Genomic DNA, 23,610 nt, shown 5'->3' with positions numbered 1-23,610 from the left:
GTAATTTTTTTTTAGCTATCAGCTTTAGTATGCACGGCGGCAACAGCCTCTGGAAAATTACTGGCTGGTAAATAGTCATGTTTGCGTATCTCAGCAGGATATATGCCAGGCGCACAACTGCTAGATAAATATTAGTTATCTCACCAATAGTAGAGTAACTTTTTTTTTATATCGCCTTCATGACACACTACCATCATGACACAATCTACCCCCTTATTACGATCATGACACATTGTACCCCTTATGTTTACTCATGCTACAATGTACCCCCTTATGTTCAGTCATGTTACACTGTACCCCCTTATTACCATCATGCCACACTGTAACCCCTTATGTTCAGTCATGACAACCCCCTTATAACCATCATGACAAACTGTACCCCCTTATGGTCAGCCATGACACACTGTACTCATGTAACCTTCATGTTACAGTGGGTAACAAGGGGTAACATAAGTGGGTGCAGTGTTACCATCATGTAATACTGTACCCCCTTATTACTATCACGACACTGTACCCCCTTATGTTTATTCATGACACACTGTATCCCCTTTTTACCATCATGCCAATACCCAGTACTGTACTCCCTTATGTTCAGTCAAGACACACTGTACCCCTTTATTTCCATGACACACTGTACCCCCTTATGTTGTCATGCCGCACAGTACCCCCTTGTGTTCAGTCATGACACACTGTACCCCCCTTTTTACCATCATGACACACTGTACCCCCTTGTGTTCAGTCATGACACACTGTACCCCCCTTTTTACCATCATGACACACTGTACCCCCTTGTGTTCAGTCATGACACACTGTACCCCCTTATTTCCATCATGTCACACTGTACCCCCTTTTTACCATCATGCCACACTGTACCCTTTTTATAATCATGCCACACTGTATCCCTTTTTTACCATCATGACCCACTTTACCCCTTTAATGTTCAGCCATGACACACTTTACCCCCCATTACCTTGATCAAACATCAAATGGAAGCATACTTGTTATATCAAGCTATATATAAGAAAAAATAAATAGCTAAGAGGTAGTGTAATGTAGTAATATGCCAAAAATCAACCTAAGTGTTGACCAATAACTGTGTCAACCTCCACCTCAGACGCCAGCACAAGTTTCGACCCTACTTCTTTCGGGGGGTAATTTTTCTTTATACGTTATATATATATATATATATATATATATATATTGTTTCTGCTACCCCTTATTATAGATTGATGTGGGGACACGTGGTCAGTAAGTGCTTTGTTCCACTGGCCTGAGACCGCATGAACCTGGGCTCATCCCAGTGAATGCCTGCTCTCCTTTTGCAGTGGGCATAATATTACTCAGACAACACAGGTTAAAACAGTGTGGCAAAACTTTATCGAACAACCAAAACAGACAATAACATATAGAACAGTCCCAGCAAAATACCCAAGATAGCATAGGTCCCAACCCTCCCAATTCCCGTGGGACACACACGATTTCTGGTCCTTATCCCGCCGCCCCGGCCGGGAAGCTTTCTATCCCGCGATCGCATGACCGCAAAATACAGCAGAGGCCAGCCAGCACAGTGCGGGGATTGCCGCGTCACATCCACAGGGAGCACAGAGCTCACCTCTAGCCCAGCCCCAGGAAGCTAGAACCCGGAACTACAGCTACCGTATATCACCAAGGAGACGCGCCCCCGTCCTGCAGCAAGTGCCCAGAGAGCGTGTGGTGCTGTGAGGACGCGGTCAGGCGCTCAAATACACGGAACACGCTGAGTCTGGGGGGGACAGTGGAGTCTCGGGGACAGAGAGGTCTGGAGGGGACAGAGAGGAGTCCGGAGGGGACAGAGAGGTCTGGAGGGGACAGTGGAGTCTGAGGGAGATAGGAGTCCGGAGGGGACAGTGGAGTCTGGGGGAGAGAGAGAAGTCTGGAGGGGACAGAAGGGACAGAGGACTAGAGGGGTCAGATGAGTCCAGAGGGGACTGAGGAGTCTGAGGGAGAGAAAGGAGTCCAGAGAGGACTAGAGGGGATAGAGGAGTCTGGGGTGGACAGAGGAGTACAGAGGGGACACAGGAGTCTGGGGTGGACAGAGGAGTACAGAGGGGACACAGAAGTCTGGGGTGGACAGAGGAGAACAGAGGAGTCTGGGGTAGACACAGGAGTTTGGGGTAGACACTGGAGTTTGGGGTGGACAGAGGAGTACAAAGGGGACAGAGGAGTCTGGGGTGGACAGAAGGGACAGAGGCATCTGGGGTGGACAGAGGAGTACAGAGGGGACACAGGAGTCTGAGGTGGACAGAGGAGTACAGAGGGGACACAGAAGTCTGGGGTGGACAGAGGAGAACAGAGGAGTCTGGGGTAGACACAGGAGTTTGGGGTGGACAGAGGAGTACAGAGGGGACACAGGAGTCTGGGATGGACAGAGGAGTACAGAGGGGACACAGGAGTCTGGGGTGGACAGAGGAGTACAGAGGGGACACAAGTCTGGGGTGGACAGAGGAGAACAGAGGAGTCTGGGGTAGACACAGGCGTTTGGGGTGGACAGAGGAGTACAAAGGGGACAGAGGAGTCTGGGGTGGACAGAGGAGTACAGAGGGGACACAAGAGTAAATGGGTGTGGCTTAAAATGGGTGTGGCTAGGGCGTGGCCTAAAATTTGCCCCTCTTTACCTTCTTCAAGAGTTGGGAGGTATGAGATAGTGTAAATTACAGAGTCTCACCCTGACGCTGGCTCTCTGGGATTAGAGCAGCTGCAACTTCGGGGCTTCCAGGGCCGACTAACCCCACCTGTGGCACCCCACTTTTAGTGGTCACCCACATATAGTAGGTAGGTAAAGTTAAATTTGTGTCCCTCTTTGTGGATCCATGTTGTCCTGGATGTTTCTTTGGCAAGTCACTTGATTCTTCTTGCAGAATGCTAGAAACACAGTTTTATACCCACATCTGTGGCTCAGGTCCTCACCCACAGGTCAGGGGAGAGGTGGGGTGAGTTTAACTCTTGTTTTTTTTTTTGTTTTTTTTTTGAGTATTTAATCAATCTATCTGCATAGCTTGTCCTTCACTGTTTTGCAAGTCAACAAACTATCTAGCCTGGTACAATGTGTAATCAACATGTTAACAAACATCTATTATTCAATTACTCTGCGTCCCTGTCATCCAAGATAACACATTAAGTTACAAAAAACAACTCAAAAGTCCACATCCAACCTTGTACGAACAATAGTCTGTGCTTCATGACCAACCAACAAAAAACACATTCAAAAGTCAACTTAAAGATAATCGTGTATGCCTCTGGGCTTGCTGAATTTACTTCTGGATAATTAAGATTAAATGCTGTGTTGTCACAGTTGGGCTAGCTTTTTGGTTTAATATAAATATACATATTTGCCTGTATGTGTTTCCTGCCTGAATGCATGCATATCTATGTGTGTATTTCTGTCTGCAAATACAGTCATGGCCAAAAGTATTGACACCCCTGCAATTCTGTCAGATAATACTCAGTTTCTTCCTGAAAATGATTGCAAACACAAATTCTTTGGTATTATTATCTTCATTTAATTTGTCTTAAATGAAAAAACACAAAAGAGAATGAAGCAAAAAGCAAAACATTGATCATTTCACACAAAACTCCAAAAATGGGCCGGACAAAAGTATTGGCACCCTCAGCCTAATACTTGGTTGCACAACCTTTAGCCAAAATAACTGCGACCAACCGCTTCCGGTAACCATCAATGAGTTTCTTACAATGCTCTGCTGGAATTTTAGACAATTCTTCTTTGGCAAACTACTCCAGGTCCCTGATATTTGAAGGGTGCCTTCTCCAAACTGCCATTTTTAGATCTCTCCACAGGTGTTCTATGGGATTCAGGTCTGGACTCATTGCTGGCCACCTTAGATGTCTCCAGTGCTTTCTCTCAAACCATTTTCTAGTGCTTTTTGAAGTGTGTTTTGGGTCATTGTCCTGCTGGAAGACCCATGACCTCTGAGGGAGACCCAGCTTTCTCACACTGGGCCCTACATTATGCTGCAAAATTTGTTGGTAGTCTTCAGACTTCATAATGCCATGCACACGGTCAAGCAGTCCAGTGCCAGAGGCAGCAAAGCAACCCCAAAACATCAGGGAACCTCCGCCATGTTTGACTGTAGGGACCGTGTTCTTTTCTTTGAATGCCTCTTTTTTCTCTTGTAAACTCTATGTTGATGCTTTTGCCCTAAAAGCTCTACTTTTGTCTCATCTGACCAGAGAACATTCTTCCAAAATGTTTTAGGCTTTTTCAGGTAAGTTTTGGCAAACTCCAGCCTGGCTTTTTTATGTCTCGGGGTAAGAAGTGGAGTCTTCCTGGGTCTCCTACCATACAGGCCCTTTTCATTCAGACGCCGACGGATAGTACGGGTTGACACCGTTGTACCCTCGGACTGCAGGGCAGCTTGAACTTGTTTGGATGTTAGTGGAGGTTCTTTATCCAACATCCGCACAATCTTGCGTTGAAATCTCTTGTCAATTTTTCTTTTCCTTCCACATCTAGGGAGGTTATCCACAGTGCCATGGGCTTTAAACTTCTTGATGACACTGTGCACGGTAGACACAGGAACATTCAGGTCTTTGGAGATGGACTTGTAGCCTTGAAATTGCTCATGCTTCCTCACAATTTGGTTTCTCAAGTCCTCAGACAGTTCTTTGGTCTTCTTTCTTTTCTCCATGCTCAATGTGGTGTACACAAGGACACAGGACAGAGGTTGAGTCAACTTTAATCCATGTTAACTGGCTGCAAGTGTGATTTAGTTATTGCCAACACCTGTTAGGTGCCACAGGTAAGTTACAGGTGCTGTTAATTACATAAATTAGAGAAGCATCACATGATTTTTCAAACAGTGCCAATACTTTTGTCCACCCTCTTTGTTATGTTTGGTGTGGAATTATATCCAATTTGGCTTTAGGACAATTCTTTTTGTGTTTTTTCATTTAAGACAAATTAAATGAAGATAATAATACCAAAGAATTTGTGTTTGCAATCATTTTCAGGAAGAAACTGAGTATTATCTGACAGAATTGCAGGGGTGTCAATACTTTTGGCCATGACTGTATGTATGACTGCCCATATGCATGTACTGTATATATGTGTGACTGCAATAAGTGTATATGTATGTGTATATTAGCAAGGAAAGAAAACCCCAATATTCTTTATTTAGAGAAAAGTGCTTTCATAACAGAAAAGAATGTAACGTTACACAACAAGACACAAATGCAAAGTTTATTTTTACCTTTACACCTTTACTGGTGCTACACTGCGACACAGGTCACACGACCAAAGATCGCTATGAGTTTCTGCAATACAAGTGACTGTTGCAAGTTCCAGAAAGAAAAAAAATCAGACCCAATAGGATTTTTTTTTGCGACAACCTACCACTTTGTTGCAATTAAGCTCCATTCACCTGTAGCAGTGACGCCTTGCCATCCCTAGACATGAGACCTACGTTACCGCATAGCTCTAGCCCAATTGTCACTGGTAGAGTTGATCAAAAGATATTTGGTCCAGGATCTAGTCAGAGCCCTTCATTAAAGTCAGACCAGAAGTCGTCACGTCTGTGACCAACATCCTAGGTGCCTCTCGCATGTACTAGTCATGACTACGTCACAGAGCGATGTAAGAGGTGCCCAGGATGTCGGATCGGTGCAGAGCGAATCTTTTCACTCAAATCTAGTTATTATCTTAGGATATAGATAGTAGTAATAATAATAATAATGCAATTATATATCATACATCGTCTTTCTAGCCAAGAATTTTCTCTCGCAGCCAATTTACTTTACATCTGTGATGGTCATGAAGTTCTGCTTGGCTTTTCTTTTTGTTTGCACCATTCAGAATACAAGTGAAATCCAACCAAACAGGATTGATTTAGACTGCAACTATATTTTTAATATACTGTATATACTATCTAATTTCCTACCTAATCCGGCCACCGAGCAGCAATGAGGAAAAGTAGCTCCTACACACAGTAAGGAGGTGTCCTGTCCATCCATAGATGAGGTTCACTGCTTGTTATGACAACATCATCCATACAGTAAAACATGTAGGTGTCTCCTGCTTCGAAGTCTAGTTATTTCTTGAATCTTTTTCCTTAGGAAAATTCTTTCATTACTTATAGAGCAGGCTGGTATGTTATATGAAAATTGTCTTGTATGTTGATGTAAATTACATAAGGCATCAACCATCTATTATTAAAATAGCGCAATATTTAAAAATGTATAAAAGAAAAGGAAAAAAGATAACAAACCTTTTCACCTAAACCCTACAGACAACATATTGCACAGCTATGTTTGCAGAAATATATCATCATATGGTTAAAATGATAATGCTCTGCCGGTCTCCTCAGGAGGTATGTCTGTCCCCTTTCAAGGAATATTGGTCTCTGGGTGCAGTTTGGCATAAAAACATGTCAGGGTTCACGATTGAGTCTTCACTGCTGCGCCCGATGTCTGGCATCTGGCACTGATGTCACGTCAAGAGTAAATCTGTGTGCTCAGGGGATCTACCAGTGTGGACGGATTGCCACGCTCAGTCGCTGATCTCACCGATTGGCTGTCGACACTGGAAGCAGTGGTAGATTTTCACCGCTGGACCGTGAGTTACGTGCATTTTTTTTTTTCTTTTATACAAAACCGCACCCTAGAGCCAATATTTTCTGAAAAGGAATAATCCCTTTAAGAATATTTGTTGAAACAATTAACCAGTTTAAGTATATAACAGCACCTAAAAATTTAACCTAGGACACATAAGAAAAACTAAAAAAAAAACCTTAATAGAGTAGACTGTGAGGATTGAACATGCAGACGAGCGATTCGTTTGTGACAAACAGCTATTTAATTTGTCAAATTTTATTGGTCCAAAAAAAACACATACAAAAAGTTTATCAACAAATGTAGTAATATTTTTGTTTAAAAAACCCCCTAAAAACACAAAAAACAATTTTTTTATAGTGTGTGTTCACATGTGGTGGACTAGCTGCAGATGTTTTAGAACAGAAAGTATGCAGTATTTGCAAGCAAAGTGAATGAGATTTTGCAAAAAAAAGTATATACCGTATATACTCGAATATAAGCCGAGATTTTCAGCCGTTTTTTTGGGCTGAAAGTCCCCCTCTCGTCTTATATTCGAGTCATATACAAAGGGGGTCGGAGGGGGAGGGGGGCGGGGGTGTCAGGTCATACTTACCCGTCCTGACGCTGTGTCTTGAGCCCCCAGCTTCTCCCCATGCTCTCTCTTCCTGCCTTCAGCGGTCACGTGGTGCCACTCATTAAAACTCATGAGTTTTAATGAGCGGCACCACGTGACCGCTAAAGGCAGGAAGAGAGAGCGCGGAGAAGCTGGGGGCTCAAGACACAGCGTCAGGACGGGTAAGTATAGCGATACTCACCTGTCCTGCGTCCATGGCTGCTTGCTGCTGTCTGTCATCGGTCAGTGACTTCAGACAGCAGAGGGCGCGGTGACTTGATTAGTGCGCGCCGCGCCCCCTGCAGTCTGAACGTCACTGACTGATGACGTGGCAGATAGCGGGGAGCAGCCATGGACTCAGGACAGGTGAGAATCTGACACCCAGCGACGGAGAGGTGAGTATGTCATTTTTTTTATTTTTACATGCAGCAGCGGCAGCACATGGGGGAATAATCTAAGGAGCTTCTAATGGGGGCAGTATATGGGGGAACAATATGGAGCTTCTAATGGGGGCAGCATATGGGGGAACAATATGGAGCTTCTAATGGGGGCAGCATATGGGGGAACAATCTATGGAGCTTCTTATGGGGGCAGTATATGGGGGAATAATCTATGGAGCTTCTTATGGGGGCAGCATATGGGGGAACAATATGGAGCTTCTTATGGGGGCAGTATATGGGGGGGAACAATCTATGGAGCTTCTTCTGGGGACACCATATGGGGGAATATTCTATGGAGCATTTCCCACCCTAGGCTTATACTCGAGTCAATAAGTTTTCCCAGTTTTTTGTGGCAAAATTAGGGGGGGTCAGCTTATACTCGAGTATATACGGTATATATATCCTCATGTTAATTGACCTGTTCCATTACTTTACAATCTGCAGTGTGCCAATTTATTCTGCTGATTTCACTCCTTGCAGTGCAGAAGGTGAAGTCTGCGGGGAACTGATGTAGATTTTGCAGCAACAGCACAGCATTTTTTTTTTCATTACAAAACACATTCCCAGATACAAAAAATATTGCCAGTCCTATACTGTACACTTTGACTGGCGTGTCGGCCGAACTGGACCAGTCCAAACAGGATACATGGAACCCAATTCTTAGGATCTTTGGATAGGGTGATAACTTGGGGATCTTGGGAAAACTACGTGTAACTTCCATCTCCTGCGATTCCTAAACTCTGGGCTGGCAGGTCTGCTTGCATGTAATGGCCTCGCGCAATGCTTGCAGGATCATCTTCTCGTTATTCTCCACATTGTACTCTGTGAGATTGATCAGCTTGTGAAACTCTTCCTCACTGTACGTTGGATTAAGCAGCCTGTATGGCGACCTGCCATCCAACTCTACTAATCCTTCTTCTTTTTCTTGTTCAGTTAGCCGTTTAACCCCTGTGAAAAAAAATTAAAAGTAGATATTCTAATAGTAATGAGAATCTCCTCAGCTGGGGGAGAGGCTGGCTGTACTGCACATCCCCCCCTATTCATTCTAATTGTAGCCGGATGTTGACAGTAGCTGTGCACCGAGAAAAGCTGAGCAGTGGTGGTGCCGAAACCCGGGCTGATCGGATTACCTATCTAAATGATGGGTTATCAATGTAAAACTAGTGGAGCAATCCTGTAAAGGGAATCTGTCAGCAAATTTTTGATATATAATTTTTGAGCAGCATAATGTAGACCCTAATTCCAGCAATGTGTCACTTACTGTGAAGCTTGTTGCAGTTTCAATAAAATCAGTGTTTTATTAGCAGGAGATTATATCACTACAAGTCTTGTTGTCTTGTGCCATGTAGTCTTCCTGCCACCACCTCTGGTTGGGAGCTTTTTGCCTATGCACAGTGTAAACAGAAATCTGCCAATCAGTGGTGTGAGCAAGGATACACAGAGCATCAGGACTTCATGGCACAAGACAACTAGTCGTGTAACTATCTCCTGCTAAAAAAAACACTGATTTTATTGAAATTGCAACAATTGAGACATCACTGGAATCAGGGTCTCTGCCCCTACATCCTGCTATTCCCAATTACGTAGCATAAACATGGTGACCGATTTGTTTTTAGCTCAATGTGTTTGCAACATTTAAGTAGGGTTGTCCATTAACACCATGTCCCTCTCTATATCAATACAGAATGCCAAAACCCTTGTGAAGCTAAACTATTTAGGCAGACAGTCTCTGGGCCCGCTTCACTATACTGGGATGATTACAGGTTATCAGATACAAAGAATAGGATTTTCCTAAGATAGATAACCAGAGACGTGTCTGACATGAGGCTTCCTACATCTGATTTAGCTGTACACCTTTTAGAACTTTTTTATTCCAAGGAATATCACCGATATGTATTCATGGAGCCGGGGGGGTAACTTACCTGGATGTTTAAAGAGCTTGAACGTGTCGTTTACCAGAGGAAAATGCACAATTGTGGGACACTTGGGGTTACCACAGTTTTGGAAGACATAACATTCCTTTGGATTCGCTTTGTCCTCCTCACACACTTCTACATTAGGAAAGCAGAGGTTATGATCCCTGCAGTACTCCTTGGTCCGTTGCACAGACTGAAATGAAAGGAATTTGAAAAGTCAATATAATAATACAGCAAAGCTGGTCACATGCTATCTATCACATCGGCTATGCGCTTCTGTCATTTCTTCTTGAAATTGCTAAGGCCCTTTTCACATTGTGCTCTTGCCCACATTTGTGGGTCCAATCAGGGTTTGCTTCCGAACCCCCCTGCAAAATGGGATTCGGGCATATTTGCTGACGGGTCCGTAGACAATAACGGAGCTACGTGCACTCTGATGTGCATCATTTTCGGGCGGACACTCAGCCGTAGTATACAGGGTCTGAGTGTCCGCCTCCACTAGGTGTATACACTCAAAAATAATGCACGTAGACTGTCGGCACCAACATGGTGTATGCCCCGTCAGCGCATATGGACCAATCCATTTTTTTTTGGTGGAGGGGTGGTTCTGATGTGACAATCACCAGGACCAATGATTGTGGGCAAGAACGCAATGTGAACGCACCCTAATGCTCCCACTCTGCTGATGAAGATATCAATTGTCCAATAGGTCATGTTCTAGATGATGCCCAATATGGCTGAATGGGAAATTCGTAACAACCAGATTTTATAAGAGCGCGGCGGCTGTACACTCCTGACATGCATCTGAAAATCATATCGGCAGATGGCAGGTGTTCTCCCAAAACGACAATGCTTACAAGTCTGAACGACTAATGATTGGCAAGGAAAATCTGACTTATAAGATCTCAGAATGATTCTCACAAAGGATTTTTAAGATGGAGATCAAAAACGGCAAACGTCCCACAAAAGTCTTATTGGGGGAATTTCTTGGTACTTTACCATTATGTGCATCTAATAGTTGCCCTTGTTTAAAACACCTTTATCTTTTGACAGAGACACCTTAAATAGGAATTAGTGAGATCACGGCCCAGGGACGATCTGGATTCTACAGGTCTACAATAAGCAGTTTACTAGCAATTGAAAGTTTGCCCTTCTCTACTTACTTTAAACTTGTCTGATAATCCATAGTCGAATGACAGCAGAACGTCAACTTTGCGGTCTTCCCGGAGCAGTGGCGGAAAGCTGGCATTAATGTAGTACGCGCTGTCGACAAGGCAAAGCTCTTCAGCAGACGGTGTCAGATAGTTTGGAGAGTTATCCAGTTCTGTATCTAAATAGCAGAACAATGTTCATTACAGTCAAATCAGCAACACACTTTTCATAGACTGGCCTATCCATCACCCCTTTGAAGAAGCCACGGCGAAACATGAGTATGGCGCAAAGGTACAGCATCATGGGTTATTTACCAAATAGCATCTTATTATATAGATAATGTGGAGGTGCATAACACACATAATGCAGTCTGCTTACGCATTATTACCATTGTCTTATATTTATTGGTCACCACCTCACTTCACACCCACATTTATATTTATTTTTATACTTTAGTATATATCACTCATATTGGCAAATATTTCTGTCTCTATACCATAATATATGTATTTTTTTACATCCATGTGATATACAGTCAACTTTTTACTGTGGGTGACACATCAGTTACCTTCAGGCAGAGCTTGGCTACGTTATTTTCTAGTATAACTAGCAGGTGGACTTGTTTGGGCAACTGATTATGTGACCCTACCAACTGATTATTATATGTTTGACATATTTTTTGTCCTATCTGTATATATATATATTTTTGGCTGCATTATCATAAAACTTGTATATACATCTCTTGCACATCTTGGATGGATTATTGACACCTTTTTGTATCTTCTTTGGTACGTTTTTAACAGTAATCATCACTATTTTTAAGTGTTTTTTATCATGTTTATTCTAATATTATGACTAATAAAGATTACTTATTGTATATACAGTTATTTCTTCGCACAATTTATCTAAAGGGCAGAGTAAACTTCATTAAAGTCAAAACAGCAACATACATTTCATAGACCAGCCTATCCAAAATTCAGATTTTTTGCTTATTAAGCAAATTCAGCACAATTTTCCCCCTATACGGTACGTAGGTTGTGTTCTGTTATGATGTCTTCATTGTGTCATCATAAAACTAACGCTAAATCATTAGGAGGCATGCAAGCTCCACCCCGCCACCTTATTAAGACCACCTTGATAAATCAAAGCCATAGTGTCATTACAGATGTCACTTTTTAAGCTACCGTATTTTATTTTTTTCCCAGATTAAACTATAATTTTTTCATTGAGGAAAACTGGAATGTTGGGACAGGTTGTTTTTTTTTTACTTTTTTTTTTTTTAATTAAAAACATTTCCTTACAATGTTTCTTAGTCCCTCAAGAGTAAAGTTGAGCGAATAAGTTCGGAATCGGACGTCGAATCTGAATTTGCCATATTGGTACCCTATTCGTGCCGAAATTATGTTTGGTGATCGGTTCCGAACACATTCATTCATTTCTACTGCCAATGACGTTCAGCAAATATTGGAAAACCAATATTGGGAGCCGATCATAATCTGAACTGAATTTTGAAAAATTCGCTCAACTTTACTCAAGAGGACTTGAACATGTGATCGCATATGAACACATTAGATGAATGACGTGATCATGACTGATACAGACATCAAAAAGTCTTAAACCATGAAAATGGCACACAAAGAAAACCAGACAATAAAAAAAAGGAAATAAAAAGAGGCAACACTCTAAAAAGAGGGGAGACTGAATTTATTATATTGGACGTTAACCACCAACCATTACCAAGAAGGAGGTACAACAGTGTAATTGACTAAACATCACAAATATATTTGCACTGACCTAGGAGAGTTGTCTCAAGATCTTTGGGGACTTTGAATTAGGATTTCAATTTGACTTTTTCCATTCGCAATAAATAACATTGCTGTTGTCTTGTTTTCTAAATTGTGCCCATCATTACTAACGAATAAGGGGGTAACTAACAAAAGTAATGGTGGAGTTACCTGCGGAGCCCTGCTCCATTGTAAGATTTGGCTCCGTTGGCAGGATACACAGCCGGATACTTCTGGATACATTCTCAGTACAATTAAATATCCTTCACTTACCATCAAATGTAGAGAAGCCTTCATGTGTGGAATACTCTTTATGCATCTGCAATCCTTTCATAAAATTGTGATGCTCCCCATCAAGAGGACGACTAGTTAAAATGTCTCTGATTGTGCGGTTGAAGTTGCTCGTTGGTTCAACAAGACGTGTGGACAGACCTGACGACGATGACCTCCTCTTCCTCAAATTTTCTTCTTCATCATCATCTGTTTAAACAACAACAGAAAAAAACCTAAACATTACGCGATCCAGAGATAGCCGCAAATGGACTGAGCTCGACCCCAACCACCATTTTACAGTCAATGTGATGAATAAATTATGGTTATTGTGCAGATTATTAGGGAATAAGTTCAACATTATTTTTTTTTCTTTGAAACTTACTTCCAATAAGCTGCGTTAGGTCAGGTCGTTAGGTCCTTGGAGACACTAACAATTTTTCCTTTTTTTTTTCTCTTCTACATTTCGCAAACTCATAACGTTTTATATTTTTCCATCTGCCTATATAGAAGGAAGACACTTTGCTTTTTTTGTAAGGCAAATTGTAGTTGAATTTGAATGACCCCCACATACAGTGGGTACGGAAAGTATTCAGATCCCTTTACATTTTTCACTCTTTGTTTCATTGCAGCCATTTGGTAAATTCAAAAAAGTTCATTTTTTCTCATTAATGTACACTCTGCACCCCATCTTGACTGAAAACAAACAGAAATGTAGAAATTTTTGCAAATTTATTAAAAAAGAAAAACTGAAGTATCACATGGCCATAAGTATTCAGACCCTTTGTTTAAACACTCATATTTACGTCACATGCTGTCCATTTCCTTGTGATCCTCCTTGAGATGGTTCACACCTGTCTATATAAGACCTCACAGCTCACAGTGCATGTCAGACCAAATGAGAATCAGGAGGTCAAAAGGAACTGGCCAAGGAGCTCAGAGACAGAATTGTGGCAAGGCACAGATCTGGCCAAGGTTACAAAAGAATTTCTGCAGTACTCAAGGTTCCTAAGAGCACAGTGACCTCGTTGGCCAGTTCCTCTCATTAAGGTAATAAATATGCATGCGTCTCCAATCCCATAGCGCATATTCATTACCTCAATGAGCGGTACCAAGTGACCGATCAGCACAGGAGAGCTGCCGGCACCGGGAAGCAGATGCAGGGACAGGAAGGAGATGCAGGGATGGCACAAAGAGGGTGAGTAGGACGGGGGTGTGAGCCATGCATAAAACAATGGAATGGTGGGGTGAGCTGGGCATATAACGATGGGACGGGGGTGAGCCATGCATACAAGAATGGGAGGGGGGATGAGCCATGCATATAACGATGGGAAGCGGGTGAGCCATGCATACAAGAATGGGAGGGGGTTGAGCCATGCATACAACATGGAGAGCCACACATATATACACGATATATGAAATTTAGACTGCATTACTGCTATATACTTTAAGGTACTTAGCTCACAAATTGATCAAATCATGAGCCCACCAGCCACAGCAAGGTGTACTAATCTTAACCAATTTATGAAAAGTGCTGCTATATACTTTTGAATGTATATTATACAGTCATGGATGATTGAACCTGTTCACAATTGCTTTATTCCGCTAGGAGGTACGTACCACACACATACACAGACCCGTCCCACGATGAGCTTTTGGTGCGTTTTTGACTCTGCATATTTTTGCTGCATCAAAAAACACACCTCACTGTCCATCAAAGTGAATGGGATTCATAGAAATCTTATGCCTACTGTGCAATTTTTTTTTCAACTCTGCGTAAATTGACCTGCGGTGCGTGCTTCAAAATCACAGCATGTCAATGTCTATTCTGGGTACACTGAGTTCTATGTGCAGATTTTCCCAAAGACTTGTCTCACTTTTTTTTATTAACCGCCTAAGGGATACAATACACAGCAATACTGTAGTATTGGAATCAATAGACTTAACACAGGCTTCATAGGTGTCCTAACATGGAAGACACTGGAGCCTTAAAGGGAATCTGTCACGCCTTTTTTGAGATATCATATAATGATATCATTCAATTGTGTGTCACATAAGGATTCTCTTAGTACTTTTGCTTCCCCCTGACCCCGAACATTTCATGCATAAATACCTTTTTTATATGTACGTAAACTGCCACGGTCCGGTCCGATGGGCGGGGCTTACTCAACTGCTCCCCCCCTCCCTGTCTTGCTCTACACAAGAAGAAATGCGTAGAGCATGACAGGGAGGGGGGAGCAGGTGAATAAGCCCCGCCCATCGGACCGGACAGCGGCAGTTTACATACATCTGAACCGATATAAAAAAGGTATTTATGCATAAAAGGTGCGGGGTCAGGGGGAAGCAAAAGTACTAAGAGAATCCTTATGTGACACAATTGAATGATATCATTATATGATATCTCAAAAAAGGGGTGATAGATTCCCTTTAAATAAGCTCTTAGCTGCTATGATAACCCTTTGGCATCTCACAATTGCGTTGCAGGGAGCTAATAGTTTTCTGAAGAGAATGCCCCTGTCAAATGCCCCCTTAAATGCCCCTGTCATTTGTAATTGTAACTAGGTCCAATCTTAACAGTTACTCTCAGTAAAACACAGCCATTACCGGCAGGCGCTGCATGGACCGGCCTCAGTTCCTGACCCCGCTGTATACTATAGGTGCACAAGCCTGCCATAAACATATGGCGGATGTTGAGAAGGGGTATAAGGCACCTTACCACCCAACCAGATCTGTACACTTCACTAATGTGCATCTTCAAAACAGTGCTGTGTACAGATGGGTACCCTGGTTTGGCAGACATACCCAGCCATGTCGCAAGGCTCTATAATGGGTCAAACACTAAATGCAAAAAAAAAATGGAAACAGACAGAACTCTATAGCAATACTTTGCGAGGCTATAAGCGCGGTGGCAGCGCTACACATGGACTACATATATAAAGGTTAATTAATTAATTCAGTGTGATCGGTAAACAAATTGAAAGCTTATTTTATAAGAACGCACATACTCACCCAGCTCATGCACAGCATCCCTGGTAAACATGTGCCAGAAATTTTCAGAGCTCACAGCTGCATACCAGGCGTCCATCAGGTTTATTGAAAAGATGTTACTCCATAATCCTGAGCAAAGAGAGGAACAAACAAAGCATTACAGCAGTGCGGATCAACTACGGCTATATTCACGTGTCATATATATGTTCTGTTATCCAATTTATGGATCAAATTTGCCCATTCAAGCAAATAGATCCACAAAAAAAAAATCAAATGGATGCCATCTGATTTACATTAGTGTGCTGTCTGTTTTTCACAAACTAATCCTGGGTGATGCTTGCAAAACATCGGTCATGTTTTTCTCAAATGAGAAAAAAAGACACAAATGATTAAAATAGATACAATAATCAAAAGGGGATGAGAATCAGATCCAAAACACTGATGAAATTCAGTTGCATGTACAGTCCCGTGAAGGCTGCAGCCGATCAGTGGCCGCGGATTAGCTGCAGTTGTCTTGTGACAATCTATATGTCAGCAGATCGGCGGAAAACACAGGGCTGAGAGTGGAAGATTGGTTCTGGTCTGCCAGGTCAGTAAACTTTTTTGCTCCTTTATACCGCAACCTGGAACCATTGATATGGAGTTGACCAGTAGTGGACAACACCTACAGTATGTTTCCAAAACGTACTGTCCCGTAACCTTCAGTCCATGAAAGATCTTTGATCTCTGCTTGTTAGCTTCCACTATTGTTCTAAGGATTTCTCTTGTGCATCTCCGAATTTTTTAAAACTCACTACCCTAACATGTCAGACTTTCCACCAACATCTATCCTTGTAAAATGACAACTGGAAAAACTAACTCTTCCATCCAGCCTCCACTTCACAACTCAATAAGCAGCTCTGATCCTCCTCAGTTATCGTCTCTTCCTCCGTTCCCATGTAGACTGAGTCCTGGCGAGCAGGGTCCTCTCTACCCCTGCACCATTTTAGCCTTTATGTTGATTGTACTTTTATATTATGTATTTTTTAAAGGAACTTTTTATTAAAAGAGTTATACAAGAACTATAAAAGTACAAATGGTTACAATAAAAAGTGATGCAGCTTGTATATACATCAGCGGAATGAGTTGTACATAGTATATAAGCTGCACTACAATAAAGGCAAGCATTAGTCATAACCGCTTCTGCTTACAGTACTGTGTAAAGATTTTAGGCAGGTGTGAAAAAATCCTGCAAAGTAAAAATGCTTTAAAAAAACAGAAGTGTTTATCAATTAACATCACTTCCAGGACTTCATGTCTGTTTTACACTGAAGATTGTTCTTAATGACAATGGCTGTATGTTTGGGGTCGGTGTTCAGCTGTAAAATAAATTTGGACCCAATCAGACGCCTCTCTGATAGCATTGCATGATGGATGTCTGTACCAAGAAATGGGCAATGATTAGGACCATAGATGCAGTGATCGATCAGCCCAGGAAACTAAGTGCATCAAACGAAAGACACATCCTTACTTTCCTTTGAAATCAAAAGGTGTCAACCAGTGCCATCAACTCAGAACTGGCAGAAACCAGATGTACCCAGCTGCATCATATAGTGTATGAAGAAGACTGGCCATAAGTGGTCTTCATGGAGGAATTGACCAAAAATCAAACCTTCTACATGGAAACAAGACTCAGCTATGCATGAAATCATAGGAACTGGGCAAAAACATGGCAGCAGGTGCTATCGACTGATTAGTCAAAATGTGAAGTATTTGGCTATAACAGTAGGCAGTTTTTCTAAATGCTGAAGGAATGTCCAATGACGAGTGTCTACAGGAACAGTGAAGAACAGCTTGTGGCTGCATTTCAGCAAATAGAGTTGAGAATTTGGTCCAGATTAATGATGCAAAGTAATTTAGGCAGATAACTATTCATCATTCAATCCCGTCAGGAATCAGTCTGATCAGTTCCAAATTTATACCGGAGCAGGACAATGACCCCACACAAACAGCCAATATCAAGAGCCATCATCAGTGTAAAGAAGAAGAAGTCTTGTAAGTGATTATTCGGCCGTCACAGAGCCCTGGCCTCATCACCATCCAGTCTGTCCGGGAGTACATGGAAGAACATCCAGAGAGGATCTGTGGTTACTTCTCCAAGCTGTTTGGAGCAACCTCTCTGCAGAGTTCCTTCAAAAACTGTGCAAGTACCTAGAACTGATACTGTTCTGAAGGCAAAGGGTGGTCACACCAAATATTAATGTGATTTAGATTTCTTTTTTGTTTTTTCATTTGGTATTTTATTAAGCAATAAAAAAACATTAACTATCTATTTTATGCAAGCACTTACTTTGCTACATTTTTCCACATGAGCTTAAAACATTTTGCACAGTACTGTCTCTCTGTTATTTATATTATGCATTAGTAATCTTCTGTATTTCAGATGTACCGAATTTTTCAGGCTATAAGGCGCACTTTTTTGCGGCTGCTTCACTTCACATGTGTGCCCGATGTTAAATATTCACTGCTCCCCACGCCCATAGTCCCTGCCATCTCTATGCACTGAAGCTGACGTTGAAAGGTGGGAGGGACTATGGGAGTGGAGAGCATTAAATATTAATTTTCTTTAATAGCAGGCACACTGTTAGCCCCAGTCACCGGCTCCTGCAAGCTGCTGGGCGATCACATGTGCCAGCTATCAAAGAGAATTAATATTCACTGCTCCCCAAGCCTATGGGAGTGGAGAGCAGTGAATATTCATTCTCTTTAATAGCGGGGGCACACGTGATCGCCAAGACTCAGCAGGAGCCGGCGGCTGGGTCCAACAGTGTGCCTGCTATTAAAGAAGATAAATATTCACTGCTCTCCTCTCCCAAGGTTCCAGGCGTGGCAAGAATTGAATATTCCGGCAGCTGACCTTGGAGTGTGGGGGCATATGGCAGTGATGTCATGCGCTGTTACACGCTGAAATGAGCCCCTGGCATCAGACCAGGACGCCATGAGGCAGCAGAGGGAAGGTGAGTAGAATAGTATATTTTTTTATGTGTGCAGCTTGATGGGGGCCATGTATACCAGGACTGGGAAAAAGGGTCATGTATAGCAGGAAGAGATGCCATATATACCAGGAAGGGGATGGGGGCCATGTATACTAGGATGGCGGTGTCATATATACCCACCAGGATGGGGCCATAAATACCAGGATGGGGGATATTAGTACAGAATTGGGGGACATTATCCTTATAACAGTGTCAGCAGAAGACCCCCCATAACAGTGCGCCGTGACCACATTTTTTGCTTAAATTTTTTTCTATTTTCCACCTCTAAAACCTAGGTGCGTCTTATGGTCGGGCGCGTCGTATAGTCTGAAAAATACAGTATGTATTGTGACAGAGTCACTGGTGAAGGGATAGAGGGTAGATACGGGTCACTGCGCATGATGGCGTCAGTGACATAAAACCAGAGTTGTTTCCTCCAGCACACTACGTGTTGAGAAGATGAAATGAGGTTACGTTATGGGCTGGTTTTAGTGGACCTCCATAGAGCGGGTTGGAGGGGGTTCACCGTATCTCCACCTGCAGAGTCATGACAGGACCTGTGTGATGTCAGGATCATGTGACCAGTCACATGGTTGAGGAGTCACATGGTCTGGGCTTACGTGGCTGAAGGCCAGAGCTTTCAGTGTTCAGCATGTGCGTGGAGAGGGAGCACACCAGGAAAGTGTGGGACTTGTAAACTTGAACAGTGTGTGTTCTGCCAGCTGTGAGAGGGAGAAACCCCACTCACAGAAGGACTTTGCTTGTTCTGACACCATTTTTCCTTTTGTTTTCCTGTTTTGCCCAGAGGGCAGTATTTTCTTATTTTCTTTACTACACCTTTGGTTTCTTTAAACCAAAGGAAGTTCTTAAAGCCGCAGTATACCCATGTCTACCTCCGTGTGCAGCCAAGTGAGCCGATCTACCACAGGTGGTGTTAGAAGTGTGGGAAGCGTTTCCAGTGAAGATGTGGTATGGCTACAAGCCAGCATACGACATCAGGTAAGATGGAGGACCTGCTGAAACATCTGCTACAAGCACAGCAGCAACAGCAACTACAGCACCAGCAGCAATTACAGCAGCAACAGATGGCGCAACAAGAGACAAGTAAATACCATGGGTGATGATGTGGAGGCATTTATGACTGTATTCGAGTGGGTGGCAGAGAGTGAGAAGATACCACTAGAGCAGTGGGCAGACTTGACTGGTGAGCCCCAAAAGGCCTAATATGGCTTGGCATTATAGGATGCATAAGAGTATGCCAAGTTAAAAACTGAAATTTTGGCAAGTGCGGGAGTGATTTTGTCAGTGAGAGCACAAAGGGTTCGCCACTGGGCATATTATGGGGATAAACTGCCTAGGACCCAAATGTTTGACCTTCTGCATCTGGTGCAAAAATGGCTGCAGCCAGAATCCTCCACTCCAGCCCAGATGGTTGGGCGGGCTGTCATGGACAGATTTGTGCACTCCCTTCCTAGGCCAGTGCACACATGGGTTGAAAAGGGAGATCCCAGAAATGCAGATGAACTGGTGGGCCTTGTGGAACGATTCCATGTGGGCGAGAAGTCCCTAAGGAAATCAGGGAGTGGTGCATCCCCATACTGGGGTGCCCAGTAAGAACCTGAGCCCCAAAATAGGGGTAGTAGAGCCACCACTGGGGTGAGTCCTAGATCCCAAGGGGTCACTGAGGGGTTGTCAAAGGCCATGGGGAGAAACTTGCTTTAATGTAGATGTCATGGTCTAGGAAGATAGCCGCCCATTGTCCCTTACTCCTACTGTGCAGATCCCACCTGCAGTGTGGACTATCAGCCGGGAGAGGGGCTGCAGTCATGTCCTGTAACCATAAACGGAGAGCTAGTGCCAGGACTGTTACTCAGGGAGCTTCGTGACCCTGATAAGGGCAACACTCCCCCCACCAGTTGGTTCCAGGGAAAAACGTGGGTGTCCGCTTGTGTCCACAGGGATGCCAAGGACTATCCCGTGGATACAGTGACTATAAAAACTAACTGTGGGGTTGAGTCACATGAGGTTGGGGTGGATAAGGACATGCTACACCAGATGATAATAAGGAGGGACTTTAGCCTGTTCTGGGACTTGTGGGGGAGGTTGGGGATACCAAGTGTCCCAGACAGATGCCAGCTCAACCTTGAGAAAACCCCATCACAGTTGGAGGTGGATGAGTTCCCCTTGTGCGTCCTGGCTGGTGACGAGGATGAGATGTGACCAGTGAAGCTGAGATTCCTGAACTGTTTGTTTCTGGTGGAAGTTTTGGGACTGCTCAAATGCGGGATCTTACCCTAAAAGGGGCATTGGAAAATGTGACCGTGATAATTGGGGTTACCCAAGAGCCAGGGGTTGACACCAGGTTTCCACATTTTGTATTAAATGGAGAGCTTCTGTATCGGGTCACTAAGCTAAGAGAGGAAGTGATAGAGCAGTTGCTAGTACCGGGTCCCTATAGGCGTAGAGTATTAGACCTGACCCATTCCCATATCTTGGGTGGACATTAGGGAGTAGACAAAACAAAAGAGTGGGTCCTTAGGAGGTTCTACTGACCTGGGTGTCACAAGGAGATTGTTATCTACTGCTGGTCCTGTCCTACTTGTCAGCTTACAGCTCCTGTGTCCCATTAACGAAGTCCCCCAGTGCCATTGCCCATTATAGAGTTCCGATTTGACACGATTTCTATGGACCTTGTGAGGCCCCTGGTTACTGTAAGTCCACCAGAGAGCACCAATACATTCTAGTGGTGATGGACTATGCAACATGGTACTCTGAGGCAGTACCCCTTAGAAATTCCTCCACCAGATGCATAGCTCGAGAGCTAGTCCATATTTTTTCTCGTATGGGTCTGCCGAAAGAGATCCTGATGGACGAAGGCACACCGTTTATGTCTAAAGTGATGAGGGAGTTGTGTAAGGCTCTCCAGGTTACACAACTCCACAAGTCGGTGAACCATATGCAGACAGATGGCCTGGTGGAGAGATTCAACAAGACATTGAAGTCCAGGTTTAAGAAGGTCATGGAGAGGGATGGCTGAGACTGGAATTTCCTACTGCCGTACTTGTTGTTCTCTATCAGGGAAGTCCCTCAGTCCTATAAGGGATTCTCGATGTTGTATGGACGACACCCCCATGGACTTCTAGATGTCGCAAAGGAGACCTGTGGCCCAAATGCAGGACCGTATCGCAAGGATGATGCCAATTGTGAAGGAGAACTTCCTTCAAGCACAAGAAGCTCAGGCGAGGGTCTAAAACTGAGCAAAGAGGCTGAGACAGTTTAGTCCTGGAGACCGGGTGTTGGTGTTGATTTCCACCGTGGAAAGTAAATTCCTGGCCAAGGGCCATACGAGGTGGTCGAAAAGTTGAGTCACGTCAACTACAAGGTTCACCAACCAGGGAGATGAAAGCCGTCCCAAGTGTACCACATCAACCTGCTCAAACTGTGGCGAGACTGGGAACTGGGGGAGGCTGCATGCCTTGGAGCCAGTTCTGAAGACAGGGTCGAGGATGTCACAGTGGAGAGATACTGTCACTGGCCCACAAACAACAGTGCCATGATCTGCTTCAGCGGAACTGGGACCTGTTTACGAAGCTACCAGGTTATACGCAGATTGTTGAGCACAAGATCCTGACCGAACCACAAGTGAGGGTGAATCAAATGCCGTATCAGATTCCCGAAGCCCGCCGTGAGGTGATCTCCAAGGAGGTGAGGAGAATGTTGAGCCTGGGAGTCATCGAGGAGTCAAAGAGCGGTTGGTCCTTATGCAGAAGCCCGATGGAGAGTGGTGCTTATGAAACGATTACAGAAAGTTAAATGAGGTGTCCAAGTTTGACACGTATGATGAGCTCATTGAGAGGCTAGGGTCTGCCAGATACATCACCACCCTGGACCTAACGAAAGGGTACTGGCAGATTCTCCTGTCCCCAAGTGCCAAGGAGAAGACAGCCTTCTCTACACCTGATGGATGTTTGCAGTATACCAGACTGTCGTTTGGTCTACAAGGTGCCCCAGCTACCTTCCAGAGGGCTATGGACCAGATCCTAGCTCCTCACAAGAAGTACGCCGCCGCTTATTTGGAAGGCATTGTGATCTTCAGCCTGGAGTGAGGAAACACCTGCAGATGGTCCAAACCCAAAGAAGTGTGCCCTCAGGAAAGAAGAGGCAAAATACTTGGGCTACCATCATCGGAAGAGGCGAGATAACGCCACAAGTAGACAAAGTGGTGGCAATCCAAAACCCGTTCTCCAAGAAGCAGGTTCGGGCATTTCTGGGAATTGTGGAATATTATCGTCGATTTATCCCGAATTTCGCTATGATAGCCGCCCCCCTGACTGATCTTCTCAGGGGCACAAAGTCGACAATGGTCAAATGGACCGCTGAAACTGAGATGGAATTCAGGAGTTGAAGCTCGTCCTATGCAGACAGCCAGTCTTGGTTGCACCAGATTTTACTAAGGAGTTTGTGCTCCAGACAGATGCCTCCGAACTACGTGTTGAGAGGATGAAATGAGAGTTATGTTATGGGCTGGTTTTAGTGGACCTCTATAGAGTGGGTGGGAGGGGTTCCACCGTGTCTCCACATGCAGAATCCTAACAGGACCTGTGTGATGTCAAGATCATGTGATCAGTCACATGATGGAGGAATCACAGGGTCTGGGTTTAAATGGCTTAGGCTGGTTTCACACTTGCGTTTTTTTGCGCTGTATTTTAGCGCTAAAAAATGCATGCGTTTTTCCCCTATATTTTGCATGGGGTGCGCTTACAGTGGGGCAAAAAATTATTTAGTCAGTCAGCAATAGTGCAAGTTCCACCACTTAAAAAGATGAGAGGCGTCTGTAATTTACATCAT

General features: G+C 43.7%; 1 protein-coding gene across 3 annotated transcripts in view; it reads right to left on the bottom strand.

Annotated features, from left to right (window-relative positions):
• Window positions 1-8,152: 8,152 nt before the first annotated feature.
• The window catches only part of LOC141098617 (cytosolic phospholipase A2 beta-like), a 65,213-nt gene continuing 49,755 nt past the window's right edge, over window positions 8,153-23,610 (bottom strand). For all 3 annotated transcript variants that reach the window (XM_073586588.1, XM_073586604.1, XM_073586594.1), the window contains 5 exons: window positions 15,770-15,877; window positions 12,764-12,970; window positions 10,718-10,884; window positions 9,561-9,747; window positions 8,153-8,586 (listed from right to left, as the gene is read on the bottom strand). In XM_073586588.1, the coding sequence (XP_073442689.1) occupies window positions 8,372-8,586; window positions 9,561-9,747; window positions 10,718-10,884; window positions 12,764-12,970; window positions 15,770-15,877 (884 nt within the window). In that variant the 3' untranslated portion in view covers window positions 8,153-8,371. The remainder of the gene's footprint in view (window positions 8,587-9,560; window positions 9,748-10,717; window positions 10,885-12,763; window positions 12,971-15,769; window positions 15,878-23,610) is intronic.

This window comes from Dendrobates tinctorius, unplaced genomic scaffold (genome assembly GCF_039654945.1).
Source record: "Dendrobates tinctorius isolate UK_male_01 unplaced genomic scaffold, ASM3965494v1 ptg000010l, whole genome shotgun sequence".
Taxonomy (NCBI): Eukaryota; Metazoa; Chordata; class Amphibia; order Anura; family Dendrobatidae; genus Dendrobates; species Dendrobates tinctorius.
The sequence above is the reverse complement of the archived record's forward strand: the minus strand, read 5'-3'. Positions and strand labels throughout refer to the sequence as shown.